The sequence below is a fragment of the Maylandia zebra genome, linkage group LG3 (genome assembly GCF_041146795.1).
Source record: "Maylandia zebra isolate NMK-2024a linkage group LG3, Mzebra_GT3a, whole genome shotgun sequence".
Lineage (NCBI taxonomy): Eukaryota > Metazoa > Chordata > Actinopteri > Cichliformes > Cichlidae > Maylandia > Maylandia zebra.
Genome location: NC_135169.1, coordinates 63,928,645 through 63,954,459, shown reverse-complemented (window position 1 = coordinate 63,954,459; position 25,815 = coordinate 63,928,645). Strand labels below are relative to the sequence as shown.

At 39.1% G+C, this 25,815-nt stretch overlaps 1 protein-coding gene and 1 long non-coding RNA gene across 2 annotated transcripts; one reads left to right on the top strand and one right to left on the bottom strand.

Annotated features, from left to right (window-relative positions):
* Nucleotides 1-11,249: 11,249 nt before the first annotated feature.
* Nucleotides 11,250-13,484, top strand: LOC143416759 (uncharacterized). The gene is made up of 6 exons (XM_076882282.1): nucleotides 11,250-11,369; nucleotides 11,458-11,677; nucleotides 12,000-12,223; nucleotides 12,399-12,546; nucleotides 12,652-12,761; nucleotides 12,994-13,484. The coding sequence occupies exons 1-6, from the start codon at nucleotides 11,250-11,252 to the stop codon at nucleotides 13,300-13,302; spliced, it is 1,131 nt and encodes a 376-aa protein (XP_076738397.1). The 3' UTR covers nucleotides 13,303-13,484.
* A 2,916-nt stretch (nucleotides 13,485-16,400) lies between these two features.
* LOC143416639 (uncharacterized) lies at nucleotides 16,401-25,606 on the bottom strand. The gene is made up of 4 exons (XR_013097017.1): nucleotides 23,891-25,606; nucleotides 21,508-21,613; nucleotides 17,863-18,711; nucleotides 16,401-17,537 (listed from the first exon to the last, which is right to left on the bottom strand). It is a non-coding gene; the product is annotated as an uncharacterized LOC143416639 (long non-coding RNA).
* Nucleotides 25,607-25,815: the final 209 nt, after the last annotated feature.

Below are 25,815 nucleotides of genomic sequence, written 5' to 3'. Positions count from 1 at the left end.
ACAGAGAGACAGGGCTGACTCGACATGAAACGATGAAACGTGGGACACGGGAACAGAAACTAAACACAGGCTGAAATGAACACTGAGGGAGGGAGAACTAAGATTACTGAGAGCCTGATAAATAAGAAGAACAAAAACCAAGAAAAACAAGAGTCAAAGAAAACCAAAAACACAAAGCATTGGGCCAGGACCCACTGCTGTGACATTTATATGTGATAAAAACATTAAAAACTGCTCAGATGTTGAAATCTTTCTATGTATACTTTAGGTTCAGCTCTCCAGCCTGGCATTTGGTTAAGCATGATTCAAACATTTGATTTTGTTTAACTGGTTTTAATTATAGTTACTTTTTGTGAACATTTGTTGCAGCATTTAAAAATACATCATTTATTTTCAAACTTTTATTTGATTTAGAGCATCATATTTGACCAACGTAAATGTTTTAATTTCATATAAAATAACTGAAGCAGTGAACTAAATATCTGAAATCTTTCCTTCCTTAAAAGTTATAATCCTACTTAAGTTATAGTGCAAACGCTTAAGCAACAAATATACTTGATGCTAATTAATTAATATTTCCCTTTGATGTTGCAACTATGCGGTCACTTCTGTCTTTAAACAAAATAATATTTTCCAGTTACAGAAATCATAAAGTCCAAACTAAAGTGCTACTGTTGCTATATGCATTTTATATAAATGTGACCTCGAACTTAAGCAGGTCGTAACGTATGTGCAGCTCAATAACTTCATAATCAATTCAATTAAATCTTTATTGGCAGACTTCATGTCCATAAAAACAAGACAAGAAAAAAAACACACAACTCCCACACACACACACACACACACACACACACACACACACACACACACACACACACACAAGGCATAAACCATTAAATATATGTATAAATAAATATATAAAGCATTTGTAAAAATATAAAACCATAATATACATAAAACACAATTACTTAAAATAAATCAATAAATACACAAACACTTTAACCAGTGCTTTCTGAGACTGGATGAGTAACGGGAACCACTCACTGTCGGATCTGTAAGTGCTAAAATTATACTGTTACTCGAACCATCCAGTCGTTCTCTAAAATTGAACATTAACTTTCTTAAAAGTGCTTTAAAAGTCCAAACACCCACAGCTACAAACATCTGGCTGGCACTACCACTTCTAGGTATCCTGCAAAGGATTCTCATCGCATCATTATATGCAACATGCAGCTTTTGCATGCTACATTGTTTGTAGGATGACCACAAGGGGGCAGTATATAGCGGTGTGCAATACGCTTTAAACAAAGCCACTTTAACTGGAAGTGAACAAAAGCTGAATTTGCGTGCAATAGTATTTCCCTGCACATAGAGCTTACATCGCTGTCTGTATATGTCATCATCATCATTCATTTGCTCAGTAATAAAGTGACCGAGGTATTTCACCTTTTTATGAACTTCAAGAGTTTTTTGTGCCAGTTTAAACAAAGGGAAATTTAGCTGTTTATCCTGCTTGGTTCTACATATCAGAACAGCACTTTTAGCAGCATTGTACTCAATGTCATATTGCACACCATATTCAGTACAGACATTGAGAAGATCCTGTAACCCAGCACTGCTTGGACTAAAAACAACCAGGTCATCTGCATACATGAGATGATTTATCAGTGCTTTACCTAATATACACCCAGTGTTACAGGCTCTCAGCTGTATGGACAGATCATCAACATATAAATTAAATAAAATTGGAGACAAAATCCCACCCTGTCTGACACCATTGCTGACACCAAAGGGGGCAGAAATACTGCTTCCCCATTTAACCTGCATGTTCTGATGAGCGTACCAGTAAGAGAGAATCCTCACCATGTATTGAGGAACTCCCCGTGTCTTCAGTTTATCAAAAAGTTTTCTGTGGTTCACTCGATCAGAAGCCTTAGAGGCATCAATGAAACACATGAGGACAGATGACTTTTTAGCCCTATACAAACTGACTATTTCCTTAAGTGCATATATGCACATGTCAGTGCCGTGCTTTGGTTTGAAGCCAAACTGATTATCCAGAGAAGAGATGAACACACTAACTCTATCAAACAAGATTCTTTCTAACACCTTAGATAAAATACTGGCGAGTGCAATCGGCCTGTAATTATCCAAACAGCTCACTTTTGCAGCTTTGTCTTTCATAACTGGTACCAGTAAAATACACAGCATTGAGTCTGGTAATATGCCATGAATCATAAACCCAGTGAAACAGAGCGCTAGAAGAGGAGCTAGCCTTAAACTAGCATGTTTTAAATGTTCTGCAGTGATGTGATCCAAACCAGAGGATTTATTATCAGACAACCTATGAATGGCTTCATATACTTCACGTGTCCTTACACTTATTGTGTCATTACTCATGTCAAGATTGTCCTCATATGGATCACTTTTTATACAGTTAAACAACGCACTGTAATGCTGTCTCCATGAGGCTGCAATGTTATCTGCCCCAGAAACACCTTCAACAGTTGATGGTAGAGATGGTTTACAGTTATTAAGAGCTTTCACCTCTTTCCAAAAATCTGCCATATTATTTCACAGCATTTACCAAAGAATCTGCTCTCAGCATTTGCTCATTTTTAGTTATAAAGCGAACAGCGTACTTATATCTGGCATTCGCACATTTTTTCTGTTCAAATTCTGGGCCTTGTTTAGGTCTTCCAGCCATGACCCAACATTTATAAGCTATGCGAGCTTCATCATGGTACATGGATACATGTTCTTTCCAGCCAGGTCTGATGTTAGGTTTCTTATGCTTATATTGTTTATCAAGCAGTGTACCACTTTCATGCAGAGCAGTCACTATATCATCATACATGGAGCAGAGTAAATGTTTATGCACAGCATTCTTACAGTTGACATCCTTGCACAAAATAGCTTCTTTGGGCAAAGAAATGTTGTTCAGATGTATATCGGTATTACTATGATAAGCTAAGAAATCATCTTCACTACAAGCTGACCAGTCTAATTTTACACTGCACTGCAAAAAACGATTTTCAAGAAAGTAAAAAAACCCTTCTTTATGGACATTTTTTCTTATTTTTTGTCTAAAAAGAAAATATATTCTTAACAAGCAAGTTTTGCACAAGAAAATAAATCTTATTCTAGGAAAATATGTCTAACTTTTCCTTAAAAGGATATTTCAGCTCATCTTGAGCTTTATTTACCAGTTACAAGGTATGGTTGAAATTCCCTAATAAAAACAAGATTATTTTTCTCATTTCAAGAGTAAGGCCACTTAAACAGCTGCTCAGTTTAAGAAATGTATTTATTGACACTAAAGTGTAATAAAACTGCTGTCAAGTTTGACAAAACATGCACAAAAGCTGGAAAAGCACATGATAAACATGAAATACAGGCCCATTTGAAAAACAGAAACGGCATAACTCATTCACTTTAGGCCAGGTCAAACAGATTAATAGATCAGCATCAGACAAGTATCAGTACACATATCTTCACTGTGGCAATGCTACAATCGCATTCAACTGTCAGATTTGATAGAAAACTCAACAACAAAACTGTCCAAAACAATAACCTGATAATACAGTTCATGCATGTAAAGCAGTGTACCTTTTATAAAACATCTGTTGAACTCATGTGTAGTCCAATTACATCACACAGGTAATATTTCATGACTGCATATGTCATATCTTTGTGTGTGAAACTGTAATATGGAGTGAAATCTATAAGATTATCAGCGGATATCAGCTCCGTTGCTTGTGCCATGTTTGGAATCTCTATCTTATATGACATGTAATCTCTGTCATAACAAATGGTATTGTGCTGCTGGAATTCAAAACAGTACAATGATGAATTGATCACATAGATATTTTTCACAAGCCCAAATATAGGTAAACCACTAGAACCAACAGCACAAACAATTAATGACCTATCCCTTATGTATTTGTTATCATTTAGATTAAGCCATTTAACAGTCACTGCATGGTTTACTTCATCATTTCCAAGGAAGGCCCTCATTTTTTCTTTTAAGTATGACATTATGCTTACTTCTGAGGTTGGTCCTAATGTGCATTCATTGGAAAAAATGGGGTGATCAAAACTATCCACATTCTGACAACATTCATACATTTGATTATGCTTTATTACCTGGAGGCGTCTTAAAAATGCATCCACCTTTGTGCTTAACGACAATAAATGTCCATTCCCCAAAAAGTGCTATAAAAACTTTATATATTCATATTTTTTTTCACTTTAAATTGGTCAGTCTTTTAAAACTATTTCTCCCTGAAATATTTATATAAAGTTTTAATTATATTTTCGTTGTTTTAACCCTTTAAATACCAGTTTCATTACATGAGCACCCTGTTTTTTTAGCCCCAAAAAACAAAAAAACTAAATATTTTCAAAAAAAACCATTTGAAGTAATATTTGATTGTTATTATAATTAGGCCTTCAGATGGACAAAAGATTGGCACCAAAATGAATTTTGACCTGCCATTATTTTTTTTGCAGGAGCACATTAAAAAATCCATGAAAAATGCAAATTCCCCAAAAGTGCAATAAAAATATTAAATATTAAATTTTTTTTTTTCACTTTAAATTGGTCAGTCTTTTAAAACTACTTCTCCCTGAAATATTCATATAAAGTTTTAATTATATTTTCGTTGTTTTAACCCTTTAAATCCCAGTTGTATTACAAAAAAACTAAAAAAAAACCTAAAAAACTAAATATTTTCCAAAAAAAAACATTTGAAGTAATATTTGATAGTTAATATAATTAGGCCTTTAGATGGTCCAAAGATCGGCACCAAAATTAATTTCGATCTACTTTAAAAAAAAATTTCCGGAACCGAAAATAGTCTCCAGGCGGTCAATGCTGGTCCTCTAGGCCGAAATTAGTGCCTCTTCCCGGGGTAAGTTGCGACGAAGAACCGGGGCATGTTGCGTGGGACTCCTTTCTCCAGCAGACACATCCATACCACGTGACAACAAATACGTCATTTCCTGTTGATTGAAAAAAAAAAATCCACCCTCTCACGTCGGTGAGAGGGTGGATTGGTCTCGCCCGATCAGCGGGCATAGCCGGTGATGCAAGCCGGAAATCAGACTTCCTTTCCCGCAGTTCAGTTCTGCAGCCCGCTGTTTTCGAGCAGAGGTCAAATGTGAAGCAAGGGCGCCACTCGGTGGACAAATAAAAAAATTACAACTCTAAGGTCTCTAGTTAAAAACGAAACCTAAGGTGGAAACCTGACGATCCCTTAAACCTTAATTTTTCTGGCGTGAAAAATAGCGTTTATAATGGGTTTCAATGGGACAATTTTTGTCCAAAGGCATAAAGGTGGATGCATCGCTGTAGCTTAGCCATTTTAGGCTAATTTAATGAATTTACACCACAATTAAAAAAAAAAAAGTTAAAAAAAGATTCTTTGACAAATTTGGCTTTAATCCACTCAACACAGTGAAAATGGTTTAAAACTAAAAATTCAAAAGACAATAAATGTCCTTAAGACCCTCCAGGGGTTTTAAAGATTTGCAAACATTTTTAAAATTTATTTTTGACACCCATTGTTTGAAAAAGCAATGTTTCGATTCAAATCTCATGCACATATGACGGACCATTGGTCCCAAACGTTTAATTTGGCTTGGTGTATGAATCAAATAATGTTGTTTTGGTGTGATGTTGTTATCTGGGAAAAGGGCTTTCATGTGCTTCAAGTGCTGTTCAATGAGGATTTTCAACTTGTTAATAGTCTGCAGACTGATGACAGGAGCAAGTAAAATCTGAACTATCTCAATGAGTTCAAGAATGAATGCGTAGTGTTCAGTACCTTTGGCTGATTCAATCAGAAATGGCAAAATTTTCAGAAGAACAATCATTTGCCCCGAGGACTGCTTCAACTTATTGTCACTGGAAGCTAATGTACTGTAGGTAATAACACTTGGTTTATCTCTAATATCAACTGGAGAGTATGGGAAACCAGTCATTGCAGCATTGAAGAGATCTAAGTCTAGCTCTCCCATAAGAACTAAGTGTTTCAACACACACTTTATTTCTAATGGAGCAATCCCTTCAAAAATTACATGCATCATGTCTTGGGGTGTTTGTTGGATCAAGTTGAATGCTGGGAAATTAATAAGTTTGCTTCTTCTGTTTATTCCATATGTTGTTTGTAAGCCGCTTCTTAGATACTCTGTGTTGGCCTTCTCAATTTCGCTACATTGCCGGACATGTCGTTCAAATGTCCGTTCCTCAAAGTTATCCTCATCAAAATAAATTTGCATGTCCTCAAATGAACATTCACACTGCCTGCATTTACTATGGGCAAACCCAACACCCTCTTTAAACCCGCAAAGCTCATGCTGCGCCAAAGTGTCTCCACATAATGAAACTAATGCTCCAAATATTTCACGTTCACCATTTCCAGTTTGAATTTTAACTCCATTATATAGCTTCACTAAGTCCTCATGCAGCCTTTGCAAGATTCCATCTACACCACATTCAGAAAGCGCACTCTTTTTTGCAATGGCAAGTAGACGAATGGCAGCTAGTTTTGATCGATATTTAGGATTAATGTTTCCCAAAGTATAATAGAACATTACCAACTTATTTTTGGAGGCATGAGACCCAAGTGGGTTACAAATTTCAATTTCATCTGAGTAAAGGATAATCTGTAAGGCAGAGGGGTGTGCAGAAAATAAACGGTGAGACTTCATGAGTTCTCCATCTATGATATCATATAAATACTCATTTCTGTAATTTTTCTGCTCATCTATCAATGCCAAAACTCTTGGATGGGACAATAACTGCTCCAAACTTCTGACAAGCGGAACATAATGAAAACATTTGGGCACAGTAGTGAGGAATCTTTTTTTCCCTTTTTTTCCCATGACAGCAGTATACCCAACACAAACCTCCTCGGACTCCACAAAATTGAAATTTCTCTTTATCACATCATCCTGCCTGTATGTTGTTGAAACAGAGGAAAATGGATCCTCAATCTGGTCAAAGACTGCCAAAACATCTTTTTCAAGTCCACTTCCATGATGCTGCTGGAAAACCTTTTGTACCTGACTTCTCAGATTATTGACCAACGATGCCTGATACTGTTGTAATGCTGCAACGACATCATTCACACCACTCTGTAAAACAGACAAAAAGAACAAACGACATCTTAGTTGTTTGCTATTAAAAGAGATTTATTTTTAGCGAATAGACAACTTATAATGTAAGGACTAATAACGTACGTAGCTCTGCAACCAAAAAACTGCATAGAATTATTTGACTGTTTCTTATAGATTTTTTTCCTCACTGAAACTGAAGGAAAAAAATTTTTTTTAATTCCTTCTCGGATTTCTTGCAAAACTCAAATTTTTAGTTTAATTAAGATTACAATTTTCCTTTTTAAACTGAGACTAAGAGTTAGGTGGCGGAGGAAGGCTTGTGATGGGAGCAACCCTGAAAAGGATAGGCGGAGGTGAATGGATGGATGGCTGGAGACTATGACTGCCTTGGGTAAACTGGAAAGTTGGAGGCACATACAAGTGATGCTCGGTTTTGCATAGTTACTATTAGGATAATCAGAATGAATTAAAGGCAGTTACAGTTTAGGGAAAATTGTTAATAATAAATGATGAAAAAAAAATAGAGCCACATGTTAAAATAATCATTCTAATTTTGTATGAGCACAAACCTGTGAAAGACGATGTTTCTCTCTTGCAGTCAATACAAGAGCTGTTGCTTGTCTGATAAGAACATCGTGGCAGGAGTCATCCTTCAGAAAAGAGAAATAAATATAGGAGTGTAATAAACTGGTAAAATGTTTTATCAAAAGAAGTTGTTATTGTTCAGTAGTGATAGACTCACCATAGATTGGGATGATGCTACTCCATCTGCAAACACGCTTGGACAAGCTGCTGAAATGTTTGGAGTCGAGGTATCATTGTTGGTCTGGGATGGAACAAGGGGCCTTTGCGAGATATGGGCACCATCATCGAAGCCAGAGTACAATGTCTTATTACTGTCAAAAGTACCAAAATGTTCGGGGCACACACTGTCTGGATCATGCTGTATTGTGTTTTGATCAATCACTGCATCTTCTCCTGAGTTCAATCTGGTGTCTACAGCCGCATCCATTGTTGGCTGGCTTGTTGGCTGGTTTTCGACCACTGGATCAGTCCTGTAGGCCCACATGTTACTCAGACTTCTGTTCTCCGCTGATGAGGGTTCCCTCCTAGAACTGCAATTGAGATTAATTGATTAATTGACTAGTTAAAGATATTAATTACAAGCTACACTGATAATTTCTAAATAATTCTATTTGCATTTGATAATTTACTCCAAAATATGTATGTTTTCAGACTGAGTTTAATAAAATTTTACTAATTTATTGCTGATTGATACTTGGCAGCTTAACTGTAGTTTAAAAGCTGTAAGAATCCTCAAAAACCTAAACCTGGAAAGCTAAACTAAAGAACACAGGAAACATTGAAAATGTTGCAAAAACCTTACAACCTGGAGCAAGGATCATGAGACATGAAAACCCGAGGGAGGGAACACAGATGACACAGAGGAGAAAATGCAGACGATCCGACAAAGAACAGAGGGAAGAACACACTAAATATACATACACAAAAGGAAACGAGGAATTGGCAGACAGGTACGAAACACAGCTGACACTAATCAGATGAGAAGAGACCAGGGGGAAGGGCAACAAAATACACTGATGCAGGGCAGGGACTATCAAAGTAAAACAGGAATAAACATGAACATCAAACCAGGGACACTTGACTCAAGACAAGGGAGGCACGGAGAACACCTAAACACTGGAAATAATTAACAAATAACCAGGAAACTAACTGAAACAATGAATATTAATAAACACAAACATTTAAAAAAATGGTGTTTTCTCTATTAGGAGAAATTAAACACTCAGAAAAATTGTTTAGAAATAGCATTGATGTGGATCATAAGGAATTAGCATTAACATATCTACTGTTAAGCTGTAAAAACAAGTAGGAATCTAACATGAATACTTTATATGATTATTTACAAAGATATCAAAGTATATAGTCAGTCTCACCTTACAGATTTTTGTGTCCTAGTCGATCCGCTGCATCGTCCATTGCCAAGGTGGTCGGAGTGTGTTCGACGAATGTGATACCAAAATGAATTGTAAACACGATATTCTTTGACACATCCATCTATGCCACAAACTACACGGAAATCTGGACTATGGCTATGTGCAGAATTAATATGACTCAGTAAGGATTTGAGGGTCAGACCCACAAATACGAAGCAGATAACACAGCGCCAAATCATTTTGTTTCACTGGTCCGTGAACCGTTTTTCCCATAAAGCCAAGATGACCAGGATTATTCCATTAAGGGGTAGGAATGGCTATCCTAATTCGGGGCCTTATAACAGCTGTACTAAGTAATAGTACCGACATGTCAGTATTTACTTAATATAATCTAACTAAATAGTCATATCTTTAAATATATAGAATTTTATAGATATAAAAGAGCGAACTAAACCATTTCTGTACACAACCCCATACTCCTGAGTTGGTACAGTCCAGCTTCGCGCCTCTAGCTTCGCACCTCAAATTTGGATTGCAGGATTAGTAATATTTTTGGGTCTGGGATACAGTGGTACAGTGTGAAGAAATTAAGGCATGCTATGGAGAAACTGGACGAAATAACAATTGCCACCTTGAAAGGTATGTGACTGTTTTGTTTTTTCTATGTTTTGTGTTCTGCTATGTTGCATGTTAAGTCGCTAGCATGGCAGGCTATACCGGTTGTTAGCTTAGCTTGTGCGGTTAGCTTAGTTGCATTAGCATATTTAAATATGCTAGTGCTATTACACTATGTACATGGGTATTTCTGAAAACGGAGATTTTCCGTTTTCATTTTAAAAAATAATCCCGTCCACACGTAAACGCAGAAATTAAGGAAAACGCTGCTAGGAACATGCCAAAGCAACAGGTGGCGATATATTCCTAACCGTGTTCCTAACCTGAATGTTGGCCAATCAGAAGTCTAGAAGCCTCGGTGGGAAATAGTAAAGAAAGATAGGGCATAAAAGCAGAACCCAGTCCTATGTGTGGAGGGACAGTAACTGTGTGTGTATATGTAAGCATTTAAACACTGCAGAGAGTACAATTAACAGTATTGTAGAAATTCATTTCACCGAAACAATAACGCGGCGCACAGTGTGTCGTCAAAAAAGGCCCACACCTTTGACGCTGCGTTTTCTCCGTTTTTCTCGTCCACACCTAAATGCAAAAAAGGAGTTTTCAAAAATATCCACCCTGGCAAGCGTTTTTAGAAATCTCCTTTTTCAGTGACCGAAAACGCCATTTACGTGTGGACGAAAGGTGCAAGCGAATCACAACTATAATGCTTTTTCCAGTCAATAGGAGGAAGGTAATTTAGAACCTGTGGAGCAGTCAGGAGGGAATATAATGGAATAGAGAATTGTTTTTAAATGGTAAATATTAAATTACCGGTATGTTTCTTGTGTATCCTGTTTGTTACCCAAGCAAAGCTGTCAGCTGGCTTGCACATGAGGATAGTGCAATGTAGTGATAATTGGAAACTCCTATTGCAGAAGCAAAAGTTGGAGAAGACCTGCTCTCATCACTTTCACGAGATGACATCAAAGATCTGTTTCCTGGTCCTGAACATTTCCTCAGGCGTCGGGCTCTATGGCTTGCAGTGCACAAATGTGAAGAAGTAAGTTCTGTCCTATCGCTGTGTGACAAAACTGAGAACACACCAGCTTGTTTTATGCAGTTTCAAGTAATTCCACCAATACTCGCTTAACAGATAGACAGTAGAATCTTCTTTAGTTTTGATTTAAATCAAGTGGCCTACACATTTATTAAATATACATATTTTTTATTGTTTGACACTTTACTGATATTTTGTTGTACTTTCTTTCATGTGTAGAGACCTAAAGTTCTTATGCAATTTTATGTGAAATTAGCCCCATGTACACTGTATTTTAGAACAAGACTGCTGCTGAAAAAACGCTAACAACTACTGGAGATGGTGACTTCTCCAGAGAGGAACCCAGCACTTCTAAGTTTGTGACTATGTCCAACCCAGAGTACATAGTCTTCACAGACAGTGAACTTGAGCAAGCTCGACATTCCTACTTTGAAAAGAAGCGGCTGGGGACAGAGTGTGATGAACCTTTGTCAAAGGAACTCTTTTGTCGACTCGTAAGAAACACCATGACAAACATGATTTCAATAGCAAGAGCAGCTGAGGACTCCAGATACCCCAGCAAACATGAGGTTGATGCCATGGCAAAGCGATTAATGGAGTACTACCCAATGCTTAAAGAAACGTGTGGTGAGTGGGTAAGTAGCATTTGCTCAATACCACTCTGTGTTAATCATGAGTGATGTATCTTATCATCTTTTAATTTTTATCGTTTGTACCTATTAGGAGCATGTTGCTAAAAAGCTAATGAAGAGACTCTCCAATGTCAAAAGTCCAAGAAAGGGCAAAAAACCTCCTGTGAAGAAGCCAAGAAAGGATGGGAATGAAAGCGTTGCAAAAAATGACAGCAGTGGGGAGTCCAGTGCATCAACTATTATTCTAGATAAATCACCAGTTAGATCGATGGGCACCCCAGTGCACCACCAGGATGGCAGTGATGAAGAATGTAAGTATAATATAATGCACCCTCTTATTACACCCTGAGTGTAAATGTGGTTTGGACGAAACTTTTTGTTTTTTTGTTAAAAATTCTGCTAACAATGGAACACAACTACTTCACTGTTTATCTTGGAATCTTTGTGTTCCATTTAATAGTGACAACTTGACAGGATGAATGAACAATTTTAAGTTAGGTGTTTAGTTAATTTGTTGATCTAATTTACAGATATATTTTGGTATTTTTGTTTTATTGTTTTGCACCAATAACAGATATATAAAGCCTTACTGTGGCAATAAATGATTTACACACCTCTGCTCTGTGTATTTAGCTGGTTCAGCTGACTTCTTTGACAGCCAAAAAACCCAGGCAAAACACTACAAGACACTTCAAGAAATATACAAGACCAAAAAACAGAACAAAGCTGCTGTTACCCAACTGCTGAACCTGGAGTTTGAGTCTAGAAGACAATTCATTAACTCTGATGCTATAAAGGAGCAGGGCAGAGCAGTGAAGATACTAGAGGCATATCCTTGTTTCAGAGAACTGGATCATGTAAGCAGTACTTATTTCTTTTAGCCATCCTGTTATTCCTTTGGGGACATTTTGATATGATTTTCAAATTTCTTAAATACTGGCCCTCATGTTTAAATTGTTATCACTTATTGTCAAGACCAGATACAGAGCTAGACAGATCTATCTCAGTTGGGTTTCTGTCTGTATTTTTCAGGTCCTTGATGAGCTGCGGAGAATTATTCAACCATCCAACTTGAAATACATTTCTGAGATGAAGGATAGATGGGAAATCTTCTACTCGAAGGTGCAGTTTTATGGTGTCATGAAGAAAGTTATGAAGCCGCCAAAAACTTTGGATGGAGGTAATGCTACAGTATCTTGATTTGTCTACATTTATGCTTTGCAGATTAAATTATTTTCAATGCTTAATGGTGTTGCCCTGTCTTATTTTTCTTTTTTCAAACCAGTGGAACATGCAGCAACTGTGTTCAGAGCCCTTCCCATGCTTTTCCCTTCCAGCACAGTACCACCTAAGAAGCTGGGCATCTGTAGTGAGGCTTTTTTCCATGTCCTAAAGGTAAGGCTGCAATATTCTATGTGTATATATTGTTGAATTTTGCAGTTACTCATGTTTTCATTTTATATATTTTACTGTGGAGTCAGTCAAATATTCTTAAAGTTCAGATCCCCATAACATGTTGATGTTAATAAAAACTACAAAAAAAGTTGATCTATTTTAAACTGTAATGCAACTCAAAAATTGTCTTTCTCACGGTCTTGTTCTAATCCTCTTTTTTTCTGTCATGTAGACTTCAGAAGACCCTGAAGGCTACCTGCGTCAGCGACCCCTGGCTTGCCCAGTTCTGCTTGTCTCTGAAGGCAACTGCATGATAGCTGTTGGAACCACACCGGTGAGCACTTTTGACCGGAAGGATCTTAATGAGGGACTGCTCTATCTGATGGCATATTACTATGCCCTCCACCTCACATATCCAAAGTGCATTTCCACACTGCTGTCTGTCTTGCAAACTGAAATACTCAAAGACTCCATCCATGACCGAGATTCAACCCCCTCTTACAAGAAGGCGCTTGGTGAGTGGAAGTCATTCATTGAGTGAGTCTCTCAGATGACAGACTCCATCTGCCTTGTTTATCAGACTCAGTGTTGGTCAGTGAGGTTGTTTTTTTTTCTCTAGAAAAGTTGTTCAAATGTAAAACACATGTTTGTTTGTGTGGTCGTTAAACTTGTTCTTCTAAAATGTTATGTAATATAGGATTTGAAATAGTGATTGTTTTAAGCTTCAGCAAAATGTATTTTTGATACCAGCCTTGAGTGTGTTATACTGTTATTATTCATGTTAAGAGTATCTGGAATATGCACTTCTTATATTGGCCATGTTACACAGTACCCTGCTGAAATGTATAATTTTAGACATGATTCTCCTGGAACAGACCTCAGTGAGTACTGACCCATTGCTGTGTCAATAAAAGCGCAAAAACTAAGAGTGCTTTTGCTGTCTTAATTTAAGATGAATTCCCTTATTTTTAGTAGCTTTTGAAGAGATGGTGTCTTATTCTCAGGAATTTTTGCTGATTATTGTTCTCAGACTCGAAACATAATTCTTATAGTTAGCTCAATCAAGAAAGAAACAATTCAGTTTTAAGAAAATTTGTCCTATAGTAAGGTGTTTTTTTTATGTGAAAAATCTAAATTAAGGAATCTTAAGAATCTTAAAGTAAGCAAATAATTCTTGAAAACAGCTTGTTCAAGAAAGCATAATGCTCATTTTAGGTACAGATTTTCTAAATATCAAAGTGTCTTTTACTTATAATAAGTCACATTTTCTTCAAATAAGCATACATTTTAGACAATTTTGTCTAGTTAAAAGGCATATGGCAGTTAGATTAATTTGCTAGTTTTAAGAATTCTAGTCAAGCAACTTTTGCTTACCCCATTGGCAGATTTTTTGCTCAAAACAAGAAAATTTTGTCAGATTTAAGAATATTTGGCTTGTTTCAAGTATAGCTGTTTTTGCAGTGTGGTAGCAATATTGTTTCCAGTTGATGCTGGCATTTGTTCCACATTCACAGTAAAACCAAAAGGTATATGATCTGACACAGTTACCGCATACCTGATAGTCATGTTTGCTAAAGCTGCATGTCCATCAGCTGTACAGATACAGTGGTCCAGCCATGATGTACTATGCCAGGCTTCACTTATGTATGTATAGCTGTCTGCAGGCAGCAACACTTTGGTAGACAAGATAAGATTATTAACTTGACAGAAGTGAGTTAAGTGGTCAGCAAACTGAGAACTGCTGTCTGTGAGATCAGCATTAAAATCACCCAAAACATATATGCTGTAAGCATCGTTGTCTTGAATAAATGCATTAATAAAAGCCAGCCTACTGAGGTATTCTTGCTCATTTTGACAAGATTCATAGGGAGTATAAATATTAAGAATGATAAAACTACTATTGTTCTGTGTATATTGTATACCAATACACCAGTCTACATCCAGTCTAATGGGCTTTATCACAGGGTCTATTTTTTTGTCCCAAAGCACAGCAACCCCTCCAGGTATTCTGCCTCTGACTATAGCTGTGCTGAGATCAGTTGTTGATTCCCCCACTCCCAAAAAACTTGCATTTAGACAGTTAAGTTTTCCCAGGTCCTGTTTGGACAACCATGTCTCCTGCAAGCATAAAATGTCACATTCTGCAAGCAGACTGTCCACAACAATCCGTCGAGCTTTGTCCCCTGCACTCTGTCCCAAACGTAGACCATGACAGTTGTAAGATAATATCCTAATAGACATCTTCATGTTGATACGTTGGTACCAGAAGGCGCAGTTATCTCCCCTGCTGGATCCACTGAGCTTGGCAACACCGTACCGAGCTTACGAGGTTCATAAAAACGCCGGACCAGAGCCCCTTCAGGCCAGAGTTCAGGATTGTACATTTCACCCACATCATTACATTCAGCAGTAACCTTGAAAGAGCTGAACCTGCTACGTTTACTAGCAATTTTTTGACAGGTCACATCTCTTCTAAGATTCTCTCTCAAATACAGAGCAAGAGTTTCTGCATCTACATCCAGGGCAAATATAGTGGCAAACACGCTCACCAATTTAGACCCTGTGGTATTTAGGCAGCAGAACAACTAAGAATAACAACTACAAATAATGTTTTTAGGTTTCTGTTGTACTGCAAGGTTCTGTACAGGAGAACCAAACCAAGAGCAAATATTACGTCTCATTTACACCTGAGCACGAAGAGCCATCAACATTTAGCAAATTGAATCATCTTTGTTTAGATGCAAGAAGAATCATATAGAAATGAAAAAGTAGAAATAGAAATCCAGAGCAAAGATATCCTCTAATTCAGCGTAGCACATGTGCAGCTGCTGCGATTCACATAAGCATTCAGCTCGTCGCTGTTGCAGATTTTTCTCTCGCTGTTCTGGCTCACAGCGCTGCAAACACAAAAATAAATATCCCCAAAGGTGTGAAAGGGAGCTCATTAGTAAGAGTATTGTTACTCTCCGCAGGAGTAGTCCAGCAGTAGAAATCAGTCCAATAACAAGGTGTGTAACATCTAGGAGGGTGACAGAAAAACCCAGGGTAACTTCTAAGGACCTCAACGTCTCTCTCACATTGTGTTTTTTAAACATGCTTCCATTTGTCACTTCAGTCTTTACTCTGAAATACAGGAAGAGAAATCATGGCTGAAACAATTTCTCATGAAACCAGGGGTGTGGTCCAACAGTCAGTTTGGTGAGGAAGGTTCCTAACTGAGAGAAGTGACCCAGAAGTATCTGTGTAGCAGCCACAATGAATCCAGATCATGAGCTTTATTAACTGATCAAAGTCTCTTCTTTCATCTTCTGTATCATTCAGTTTGCATTGGTAATGCCCATTATTGTAATGCTTTTTTAAGACGAGCAAAACTTTATTTCACTTTGGGTTAGCTGGGATAAGTGATGGATGGAGGGAATTTTACTTCAGCCACAGAAATCCTAAACAGGAAGGAGGAGCAGAGTTACAGTGGATCACTATCCAGCAGGGAAACAAGGTTCATTTCAATTTCTTGGCCATGAGTGAGATTTACTGAGTGGGCAAATTAGGGAGACGACACCATCAGATCCCGAGCCCTCCATGTGTTAATCAAGAGACGGCTGCTGTGCTACATCCATATATAATGAATAAATTAGGAGCTAAAGCTGAAAGGACAGTTTATTTGTACCATCTTCACGTGAACACATTCAAGAACATCACAGATGAAGAAACATTAAAAACTTCCACACTACATAAAGCAAGAAAAATAGTTTTTCTTTCAGGTGGTTTCAGAAAAACAGAAACATCAAACATCTCCAAGACTCTCTTTGAAAGAACTAAAAACCTTTGTTCTCATGGTCCAATCATGAGTGAACTCCCCGATGAAGCCTTGTGTGCTAAAACATGTCAGAGTTTTAAAGGTTAAACATGAGTTTCCAAAACGTTTTGCTGGAGAACAATGAACTATTTGACTGAGTTTCAATCATTTACAGACGAGCAAAACCAGGACAGAGAAAAAAGGACAAAACTGACTCAGTAAAACAACAGAAAAGAAGATCCCATGTAGATCTGTATTATGTAGAAGTTCAGCCCAGCAACCAGTTCAGTTCAACACAAGTTTAAATGATTCTATCTGAACTCTGTGGAGCCTGATCTCAAGCTTTTTGAGTCTGACCAGAGGAAACCAGAGGATCTTTCTGTGTCTTCAGATTCACTGTGATCCAGTGATGGGAGTGATTTCAGCCCTGAGTGATCGCGCTGATGTTTGCACAGAGCAGACAATGAGGTGAATGTTTGGGCACATTGGTAACAGTGAAACAGTTTATTAGTAACGTGGGATCGTTTGTGTGCAGAGTATGAACTGAGATTCCTGAAGCTCTTGTCACACTGGTCACAGCTGTAGTTTCCTTCCATGTGTGCACGTTCATGCCTGTTACGACTATGTGAATGTGAGAAGCTTCTCTCACAGTGTCTGCACTTGTGTGGTTTCTCTCCTGTGTGGACTCCTTTGTGTGATTTAAGCTGACCTTCAGTGGTGAAGGATGACCCACACTGATCACAGAGGTGCTTTTTAACCCCACTGTGAATCAGTTCATGTTGTTTTAACTCACTTGATGTGGTGAAGCTTCTCCCACATTCTTTGCAGTATTTCAGTTTGTCTCCAGTGTGTCTACGTTGATGTACTTTTAGGGTCTTTTGCCAACTGAAAGTTTTTCCACAGAGGTCACAATGAAAGTCTTTCCCACCACCACAGTGATGACAGGGTTGAGAACTGGATCCATCTGTGTCGCTCTGCTTCTAAACAAAGACACAAAGACAGTGTAAGTCAGTCCTTCAACATTTGTATCCTGAACGTCGCCTGAAATAAAGAGCATCTCTGCAGACGTCCAACTACATTTCACTGTTTCAGTTAACACACTCAGTTTACTGGGCTGCAATAACTACAATACTACCACCATAATACTACAGTAATACTAAAATCATAACTGAAAGGAAAATCTGAATAATCACTCAGAGCTGCTTTTCCATGCAGTAGAATTGCTAACATGCTAACACAGTTTAATGAGCAGAGTTGTTCCAAACAGTCAGGCTAAAATGACAAGATAACAATATAAATACATACCTCACAGTAGCTGCACTTGTAGAGTCTCTTTCTGGTGTGGATCTGTTGGTGTTGTCTCAGGTGACGTGGAGATTTAAAAGTCTTCTCACACAGGTCACATTGATAAGGTCTCTCCTCAGTGTGGGTAAACATGTGTCGTTGTAACTGTGCGTCTGTTGTAAAGTATTTGCCACACTGTTCACAGCAGTACACATCATGTCTGGTGTGAATGCGTAGGTGTGTATTTCGGCTCCCTCTCCAGCTGAAAGTTTTCCCACAGATGTCACAGCTGTATGCCTTAATTCCAGAGTGGGTAACTAGATGCTTCTGTAAGTGGCTACTGTGAGTAAAAGCTCTGCCACACTGATCACATCTGTACGCTTTAACTCCACTGTGGATGAGTTGGTGTTTTTTTAGGGAACCCTTCCTGGAAAAAGAATTTCCACACAAGTCACAGCTGAACGGTCTCTCTCCAGTGTGGATGACCTGATGCTGTTTTAGTTTAGCCCTCACAGTAAAACCCTTCCCACACTCGTCACAGCTGTATGCCTTAATTCCAGAGTGGGTAACTAGATGCCTCTGTAAGTGGCTACTTTGAGTAAAAGCTCTGCCACACTGATCACAGCTGTATGCTTTAACTCCACTGTGGATGAGTTGGTGTTGTTTTAGGGAACGCTTGAAGGAAAAAGACTTTCCACACAAGTCACAGCTGAACGGTCTCTCTCCAGTGTGGATGACCTGATGCTGTTTTAGTTTAGCCCTCACAGTAAAACCCTTCCCACACTCGTCACAGGTGTGTTTTTTCTCTCCCTTTCTTCTGTGAGGTTTGTCGGCCTCCTGAGAGCGCTGACTTCTGGCTCCATGTTGGTCCTGCAGTGACAGAGATACAAACAGAGGCAGTGAGTGAAATGCAGTCGTGGAACAAACTCAACCTTCAACCTCCATTAACACTAGTTTTAAACCTGAAGGTGGAGCGTGGCACCAAACACCTTAAAGGTCTCTTATCCCCACCTGCTGGTAGTTCTAACACATTACATCCAACCTGCTGTTAAAGATAATTCATGACTGTTCAAACACTAAAATCATGCCCATCCCTCCTGATTGCACGCACACACACACACACACACACACACACACACACACACTTTTATAATTTAGATTATTTTGTTGGTTCCTATTACATATTTCTATAATTTGTATAGATTTATACAGAATTATTCAGTGATAATAAATCCTATGTTTGTTTATTCTAAAGGAACCCCGTTAGCTTCCACAACAGATGTTGCTCGTCTTCCGTCAAATACTCACATAAAATATTACACAATAAAGTGGATTCAAGATATCCACATAATTTCACTCTTACATCCACAGTGAGGTTTCACAATTGTTCAAATATAAGCAATCAATAATAATAATAATAATAATATCAATAACATTGAGGCACATTACACAAATTTCAAAAACAAATCATGTCTTACAATATTTACAACAACTAAAAGCTCTGTAAATCGGCTTTTAAGTGTTCATTGAAGTTTTGAATAATTCTCTAATTTTTTAAGGCAACTTATTCCACTTAAAAGTTGCTCTAAATGTAACAGTTTTACAAAACGTTACTTTTAACTCGAGCATTTACTAAATTGCAGCTTGTTGAAAACTGTGTAATATGATGATGTATTTCATCTGGATACTGCAGCTGAGCAGAATAAATGTGGTGTGTTTAACAGAATTGCTTTATTTAGAACTACAAGTAAGCCATAGAATATTTTAGCCTGTACAGGAAGCCAAGAAAGGTTATTATGCATTTTATCAATATTAGTATAGTATGAACATCTTCACACTAATCTGGACGCCTTATTCTGGACTAACTGAAGTCTGTTAAGATCTGTCTTATTAGCTGCTGACCAAATGATTGAACAATACTCCAGATGAGACATTACTAGTGCATTAATGACATCTTTCATAATGAAGAAGTGATACACAAAGAGCATTTCATAGCCATAGCTATGCCTTGTCGGCAGAGTTATGTGACATTAGTGATGTTTGTACTTTCAGCGTTAACTTGGTTTTAAAGCCTTTAAAATATACGCCGTTCAATAGTCGACCTTCATCTGACAGAGAATGTGATGATTTTGTGGATAATTAAAGTCAGTCATATATCCACAAACACAACAAGCTGAAAGTCAGTGATGCTGCTCGGTTTGCAGTCCTGAACATCACGGCACAAGCAGGATTCACTGCACTGTTAATGTTAGCTGTGTTATATTGCTGCCTCTGTTCGGTGGTGTCGAGCCAAACGCACTTTAATGTGTGTTTGAACGAGCTGATGGTTCACTCGTTAAGCTGAAAGAAAGATGCTTTAATCACAGCAGTAACACATGTGTCCACTGCACCATCTGGAACTCTTCTTGTTTACACTCGTAATAACACAAACACTAAATCCTGCTTCTCTGGTGCTGTTGTGTAGCAGTGTGTACACCTGAGACTGTCACCTGTCTGTCTGTCCTGCACTCTCTCTCTGTTTCTTTCTCTCTGATTGTGGAATAAAAGTATGAACATGTGTTTATAAGTTACACTTGTGTTTGAATCCTGCAGCTTATCACGCATTTGATTTCCATGTGTGACGACTGCAAGTGTCCAGAGTGAGGACAGACTGAGGGAGCCACTGCTGCACATCATCTGTGAGGCTTTGCAGCCCTGATGATCCACCAGAACAAATTCAGCAGTGTGTGAGGAAGTGGAGGAGGAAGAGCCAGCAGCACAGAAATGAAGCCCAACAATCATGTTTCACAGTCCTGTGGTCTCAGCCTCAGATACTCATCAAATCACACAGAGCTCATGTAGAAACAAATGAACTAAATATGTTCTCCTTCATTTCTGTCAAACAAAGCTGTATGAAACGTTTCCAGCTGTTAGTATCATGGTTGCTAGGCAACCTGGGCAGCGCGACGGAGGCTAGACGTCCCATTTCACGAGCCTACGAGCCTCGCACTTCGGCCTTAGCGGTCTTTGAGTACGCGGCCCTTGAGGACTTTAAAGCTGCAGAACCTGAATCGGGATACAGCCATGATGATCTCCAGCCTCGTGCTCGCCAACATTCTCACCTGAGTTAAGAAGACGATCACTGAAATGGTCTCAGCAGGTCCTTTGATGACAGCAATGAAATGCAGTGGTAAGGCTTTTTGGGGATTAAGTTCATTTTCATGGCAAAGAAGGACGATGCAGTTCATCTGATCACTCCTCATAACATTCTGGAGTGCAGGCAAAATGCTATTATAAAAACTTAAGCAGCAACTTCTCCAGGTTCCAATATTTATGCAATTCTCAAAGCTTTTGGCCACGACTGTATAACCTCTTCTGAAGTTTAGTGGATATTATACATGGTTATGCTCAGGATGTGTCGGCCAGTTTCCACTGGAAACGCCTTTTGGTTAAACTGTCAGCGAGGAATTTGCATTTGCACTGTTACATTTTTATATAACTTTAATGCACATAAACAACAGCTGCTTGTTTCAGTGAAAATACATTGATGGCTTTTTAATAAAGTTGTGCAGCTGTAAAGTATTTTGTCTGGTGTCAATTATATCGTCAGCTACATCATTATGGCAAATGTTCAAATGTATATGGTGATAAATATCTTTGGTCATATGGTCCTGCTCTGTCTGTCACCTTCTGTGTTGAGCTCATTGTTTCCTCTGTAGTGGCTGAGCTGAGTCCAAGTAGCTGAAAATGTTCCTCTGCTGCTCCGTCAGACTCTCCTCCTCCTGCTGATCAGCTGGGACACAAAACAGATCTTTGTTAGGCTCCACACTGCACTGAAGAGTCAAAGTGTCTCATATGTTCATCTGACAAGTAAAAGAACACATTTTTGTTTCCCGAGGTGGGCAACTTGTTGGAAACAAACACAAAAGCTTTGAGCACTGATACCTGCCATTGCTGGCATTGAAAGATGCAACGCCAGCAATGTGGATTGTCAAGACTCAAACCAATCATCAAGCAAAGACAACAGGGATCATTTGTTTCTGTTTATTTAGCATTCACAGCATTTGTAGTTGCCTTCTGTGCAGGGGAAGTCCACGCACACTGTGTGGTACCGCCATCCGCAGAAGGTGCATTCAACCTCTGTAAGAGAAACGAGATTGTCTGAGACTGAAATGATATTCACTAAAGAAGTGGTGATTTGTAAAACTTCACATTTTGACTCGGGACGTACTCTGCATGAAAACAAGCGCCCACTCTTCCTGCTTAACAAATGCCAAGGGCGGAGCCTTATACCACGTGATACAGAAGCTGTGCCGTGTGATGCTAAAATTAGCAGGGAAACAACAACGGAGAGCACGTCAGGGATGACGAGAAAGTGACAGGAGAAAATCCGTCCCGGTCAACCACCCAAACATCAATAACGGGAACCTTATACAGCGCTTCCCTATACACGTCGAACTCCCGCAGGCACAAAGACATTACGGAGGCTATCACTTATCACCTGACCAAAGATATGGCTCCATCAACACTGTGCAAAACGAGGGATTTAGGAAAACGATCAACACCCTAGACAAACGCTACACAGTGCCGTCCCGCAACTATTTTTCTATTGTTGCACTACCTGCTCTGTACACGCAGCGTCGAGCAACGGTGGAGACGGAATTTCAAGCAGGACAACATTTTGCTGCAACAACAAAACGTGAGACATTTGTTGTTTTATGTTTATTTATTGTTATGAGAGAATCATGATCTCAATTCTAAGCCAAAAAATCGTGATTCTCATTTTATACAAAATCGTGCAGCCCTAACATTAACACAAAACTATTGTTTCACCAGAGAAACACACATGAAGAGAGAGAGAGAGACAGTAAGAGCTACCAAACAGTCGTCATAATTCGTCACACAATGAGAAAAGGACAAATCAACAAGTAACAATGACTAATTAATATTAAAATCTGTAACATAATGTATTGTTTGGAGTTTAGTCTGATTGGTTCAGGATGACCTGCCATTATCCAATCACACGTCTGCTTACCTGCATCTTTTCTCTAACCTGAGCACCTGATGGCTTTGAACTTTTGTTGTCCATCTTCCATTGGTTTGAATTTTGCGCTCCAGTACAAACACAAATCCCCCAACCCGAGGATCAGCACAATTAACCTAACAGACCTACACCTTAGTTCACAGATTCACTTTGTCTAAGGTTGATTTCTGGGATTTCACACAACCCAGGATTCAGATCGTGAATCCATGATGAGCTTGGATTTACATCATTATAAATGAAATGCGCTCTACTTGGAAGCAGCCGGCCCCGCCCCTTTTGACGGGTTGTGTGAGACTTTAAATCTTTAAACTGTAAATTATAAATGTAAATTGTTATTGATCCTTTACCCCGAGTCCTAAAGTGTAGATTTATTTTCTTACTGTTCTTATATTTATTGTTTGTTTACTTGCACCGCTGTAACTGCAGCCTCGTCGTCTCGTCTCTCTATATGCTGGACTGTCTGTAGCGGAGATGACAATAAAGTTTACTTTGACTTCAGCAGCGCACAGGCGCACCGAGGGCTCTCGCGCTCACTTTATAGAATTTAGAAAAAACATGGGTGCAGATTATAAGTCTGTATCATAATATCTGTTTGTTGTGTTGTTTTTATTTTGTTTTGTGAGTTGGTTATTAGATGCCGCTCCAGCCAGCCAGAGACTCCCTGCCGCCCCGCCCTCTCCTCCCTGTGCCGCCAGCAGCAGGCGCACCTCGCAAACGGAGGGCGCCCTTACTCCCAGCAAATGGCTGATAGAAAACCGATCGGTGCCTACGAATTTCCCAATATGCGCTGGCATGACGTCGGGGAAGCATGGGTACGACCGATTATTTTATTTTTTTCTTGCCAATGCCCGTGATGCCCCCCCCACCACGATGCATTCTATTGGTTTGCACACTTACACACACACCCAGCTGTGGTTTCCTGTTTTGCTGGACTCTGGAGAGCCCCGCCTTTAACGCTCTTCTCTCACAGAGAGCAACAGAAAACTTGGAAAAACTCCAGATTGACTGAACTCAGTTCAAAGTTACCTTGACACCTTTAGATGTGAGACGTAGTGATGGTCCGCTTGAAGCTGACATGTGTCAGAAAGATCGACGCGCTGCTTCAGAAGCACCGTGTCGAGGCTTGATTCGTTTGGCCAGAGTCACGTGATCAGTGACGTCTGAAGCTTCGTTTAGAACGTACCTCTTTTTAAATCGAACTTTATTGAAACACAATGAGTATACAACATACAAACAGATGAAGTTTACAAAAGAACAGAACATGAACATACAGAACCAGGAGTAAAAAAATTATGATATGAGTAGGCGAAAAAAATCAACATATTGTAACGTGCAGTGGAGATGAAGCCAGCCGCGGAGGTGTGCAGGTGGATAGTGAATGAGCAACAGCTTCTGACTTTCCAAAAAGTACTCATTTATTTACAATATCAAAAATAAAAGTGCTACCTCTACCACACATTACTAAAGAGCACACTAGTCTGCGTACACACGGGAGCATCCATTACAGGAGGAGTGCGAAGAAGAACAAAAAGGGGGTGACACCAGTCGTGAGACAGGAGGCGCCGCCATGTGGTGATACACTGCATTACAATAGCAACTGTTACATAGTCCCCCCCGGTGAGAAAAAGGCTGTCCTCAGCCGTACACAGCTGAAAAAGCACACACCACACCTAACAGTACCCTATACATAGAGGTTACAGCTAAGATTGGTGCACACACACAGGGCAAAAGACCATTTAAAAATGAAATTGGTGAAAATAAGACGAATATGTACAGTGGAAAATCAGTTTCCTTCGTTTTTTTCACTTCTTTCTTTTGTTCTTTTTTTTTTTTTCTAAGTAAATGCCAAGAATGAACCTTAACGCACGAAAGAGCCATAAAACTGGATTAAGTAGAGCAAACAGAAACATCTACATATCATGACTCAAAGTAGCAATGCAACAAGACAGCATCAAACAGGTTTAACCAAAACATTTCACTTCAGATCAAGCCTGGTTGTGTGAAAATCATTAGTCCATCTTTTGTTGCTCCAGCCAGACGTAACTCTGGGGCAACGTCTGGGCCTGAGATTGTAATGTCCACCAGCAGCTGGGTGCTGGACAGATCTGGGTGAAACACTCTCTGGAACAGCGCCCACACCAGAAGAAGAGTCAATGTCCGGTAAATCAAAGGGGAATGGCTCAGAGTCAATGTCAGTGTCGGCAGGGGGGCCAGGGTGGGCCTGAGAGTCAGAGTTCAGACCCTCTGCGGTCTCTCTCTCAGCAGGCAATGAAACAGAATGTTCTTTGGAAGTGAGAGAGTCCCAGGTATGGAACGGTTGCATGTTCACAACATGATAAACACCTGCATCCACACCGGAGTCCACCCAAGTGAGCCTGTAATTAACATCACTGAGTCTCTGAGATACACACAATGGTCCCTGAAACAGTGGTGCAAGTTTAGCAGTTGTCAATGGAAAATTGTATTTAGTAGTCAGTATAATCTTTTAGTGATATAAGTTTGCTTATGGTAGGATGCTGTTTGTAGTTATTTGGTAGTGACAGGATGTGTGATTTTTAGCAGGCTTGGTTCACCCCCACATCCTGGGAGTGTGGGAGAGGTCGTACCTTGTTTTATTGTTTTAACGTAGCTATGTCTGTTTTAGTCTAAGTGCTTTAACTGCTGGACTTCCTCACCGTGCCATCTAGGGTGGGGGAGACTACCCTCTTTATGACCAAGGATGTACCTTTTGTGCTTTCATGTTATATGACTCTTTGATCAACACACACACACACACACACACACACACACACACACACACACACACACACACACACACGCACTCAATGGAGTATAAATAAAGACCGGGGCAGTTCTCTCACTGGAGTCTCTTAGAGTAGAGGCTGCCCTTGCTAGCAAGAAGTTCTGTGTGTTTCTCTTCTCTGAGTCTTTACTGAAGAAGTGTTTTAGAA